Below are 3,086 nucleotides of genomic sequence, written 5' to 3'. Positions count from 1 at the left end.
TGGAACTAACTCTGTAGACCAGGCTGGCCTCAAACTCAGAAATCCGCCTGCCTCTGCCTCCTGAGTGCTGGGATTAAAGGCGTGCACCACCATGCCCGGCTGGTTCTCAAACTTCTTAATGCTACAACCCTTTATTACAGTTCTCTGTTGTGGTGACTACCCCAACCACAAAATTATTTTTTTGTTGCTACTTTACAGCTGTACTTTTTCTGCTGTTACAAAATCATGATGTAAATATCTGTGTTTTTCAATGGTCTCTGGGGGGGGGCACTGTGACCCACAGGTTGAGAAACACTGTGACATAGACCTAGAGACCCCACAGCTTCCAAAATAGCATTCAAAGCATGAGTCTGTAGGGGTCATTACAAATTTAAAACAAAATTAAACATTTTGAGTGTTTACTAGAGGAGAAGCATTGAGGTGGGTGTGGGGTACTAGGCTGAAGGACACCAGCCTTAGGTTGTGAGAAGGCAGGTCTCTGGGGGCCACCTGAAGGGACAGAATAGATAAGGTGGCAGGGAAGGCTCCAGGGACCAGGCCTGCATCTAGGCAAACAACTTGTAGAAAGTCTGTCCTATGAATAAACAGCTTCCGGTGGGCTGCTCTCATCTCTTTTCCAACAACACTGTGGTCTTGCGACTGGTCTGATGGGCAAACTAGAGTGTCCTGGCTGGCCCTCGAGAAGGCTAAGTTTTGGGTTTGTGAATCTGTTCATCTTTTTAAAGCCAGCTCTAACAAGTCAGGATAGTCTCTTAGGAAATAACTCCAGAGGACAAACCCACTATGCTTAATGTCTTCACCTGCCAAGGCTGACCCAGAGCAGACACTGAGACCTTACCCGGCCTGTCAGCTGGAAGACATGCTGGCTCTGATGACTTCCAAGAGAAGAAACAGCAGTCTCAGGAGAAACTGCAGAGATGGCATAAAGGCTCTTCCAGTGGCCACACCATGGGAGGAAGTGCCTCTACCTCCAAGACTCTAGAAGGTGTGTGGACCTATTGACACCTGAGTGTCATTTGAGTGACTAGTGGCTGGTTAGCTGTGTGTGGTCTATGCTGGATTAAATAATAAAAATTAGAGCAGAAGGTGTCATGAATTTGTATAACAGGGTTATAGTGCTCTCATTAAGAATAACAAAATCCCGCTAAACCCAAAGGGCAGCGCAGTCACAGATGCAACAGGAAGGGCCCGGAAGACTGTCTAACTTAAGAGATTGTGGGTGAAAATGCTTTCAAGACCAGGAGGTGAGATGGTGGGAAGCAGTGGTCGCGTGTGATGGAGAGTGTGACACATGGAGATGAGCTCAGTGAACTCTGAAAAAAAAGTGTTCAACCTGACCACATGTGACAAACATGTGTGTTCTCTTATAACATGTGAATGGTGGCCACTGCTGCTCCGACTCCCACCCATGTACAAATTTCTTTGTTGCTCACAGCTGCGTTCCAAAGTGGAGGCTGCCGTCATCCTCCATCGATCTCTGGGACAGTCAACTCCTATAGCTGAAGACACCTGCTAGTTAAGTGTTGGAACCAGAACTGGAATCCAGCATCCTCCTCTGGCCTCATATCCAGTATGCAGCATCAACTAAGTAAGGGCTTAGCATTTCAAGATTTCTGGGAACTCCTGAAGCAGTCAAACCCAATGTTTTCTAACATCAAACGGTGAGTTGGCAATCCTGCCATTCTAACCCTGCCGTTCACCTGGCCAGAAAGCTTCAGACTCCTAAACAGAAGTCTATTCCTCTCTACCAACAGATATGCCCCACCCCATCCTGCCTCCAGGTCCCTTGGGGGCAGAGATGGGCACAGGTTCTGGGGAAAACCAGCTTACCCTTTCCCAGTCCTGAGATGGCATCTGTGATGACCACCACTTTGTTCTGCACGGCAGACTTTGACCACAGCCTGGATGCCTCCTGGTAAATGAAGAGGAGACCGCTGATTCCCAGCAGCAGCAGCGGTAGCATCAGGACAGCCATGAGCCCCATCTTGCTCTGCAGGACAGTGGGATGACAAAGGATTGGCTTTGCAGAGGCCCTGATTGCAACCCTCAGGGCAGGGGGAGGTTGAAGCCACCAGCATCCACTCCTTCCAAGCCCCAGAGTCTCTTCCCCAGGGAGCTGGGCTCTGCAGGCTCTCGGGAGGTCCTTCCCAGCTGAATGGCAAGGAGCATGCGATTCCCCAAATGCTCAACAAGCAGAAATTACTCACCGAGTCTCCACACTGAAGGAGTCCAGGGGGCCTGCCCTCCCCTAAGGGTAATTACAAATTTAATTAAAATGGGTCTGCATTTTTGGAAGGAAAATCCATGTGTTAAGGCCACTAGCTTGGGCTCTAATGGTTATTTATAGCTCTCAGTTGTACTAAAGGGCTTCTCAGGGTAAATATAGTGTCTATTCTGATATTCAGGGACACATGCTGGCTGGGTCTGATTTCAGGGTTCTTGCCAGGACTTTTAAAGCTCTGCTGGCTGGTGGGACTATTAGAGTTTCCTCTACGGTTTGGGCCGGGAGTCAATGCCAGGAACTCCTGGGATTGTCAGCACAAATGCCTGTGCCTTTCTTTCCTGTGCGGGGGGAGGGGGTGTCCCTGCAGGTGGTTCAGACCTAGGTGGGCACTGAGCCATCTGGCTTTCCCTTCCTCAGTAGGGATGGGGAAGAGAAGCAAGGGAGGCTGGTCTGAGGGGTGGAACCTACAAGAAACCAACCTTGGCATGAAAGAGAACTGTATAGAGCAGTGGTTCTCAACCTTCCTAATTCCGTGGCCCTTTAATACAGCTCCTCCTAGTGTAGTGACCCCCAGCCATAAAATTATTTTCATTGCTACTTCATAACTGTAATTCTGCTACTGATCTGAGTCACCATGTAAGTATCTGAGGTTTCCCATGGTCTTAGGCCACCCCTGTGAAAGAGTCATTCGACTCCCAGAGGGGTTACAACCCACAGGTTGGGAACCACTGGTCTTGAGCATGCTTCTTGCTTTTGTGAGGTGTACGTTTCTTTCTTTCTTTCTTTCTTTCTTTCTTTCTTTCTTTCTTTCTTTCTTTCTTTCTTTCTTTCTTTCTTTCTTTCTTTCTTTCTTTCTTTCTTT

At 48.3% G+C, this 3,086-nt stretch overlaps 1 protein-coding gene across 1 annotated transcript in view; it reads right to left on the bottom strand.

Moving 5' to 3' along the window:
* The window catches only part of Dhrs7c (dehydrogenase/reductase 7C), an 18,123-nt gene extending 15,774 nt beyond the window's left edge, over positions 1-2,349 (bottom strand). The window contains exons 1-2 of the mRNA XM_021213781.2: positions 2,208-2,349; positions 1,831-1,990 (exon numbers count right to left, since the gene is read on the bottom strand). Of these exons, the coding sequence (XP_021069440.1) occupies positions 1,831-1,984 (154 nt within the window). The 5' untranslated portion in view covers positions 1,985-1,990; positions 2,208-2,349. The remainder of the gene's footprint in view (positions 1-1,830; positions 1,991-2,207) is intronic.
* Positions 2,350-3,086: the final 737 nt, after the last annotated feature.

This window comes from Mus pahari, chromosome 14, assembly GCF_900095145.1.
Source record: "Mus pahari chromosome 14, PAHARI_EIJ_v1.1, whole genome shotgun sequence".
Taxonomy (NCBI): Eukaryota; Metazoa; Chordata; class Mammalia; order Rodentia; family Muridae; genus Mus; species Mus pahari.
Note: the sequence above shows the minus strand (reverse complement) of the source record. Positions and strands in the feature narration are given on the sequence as shown.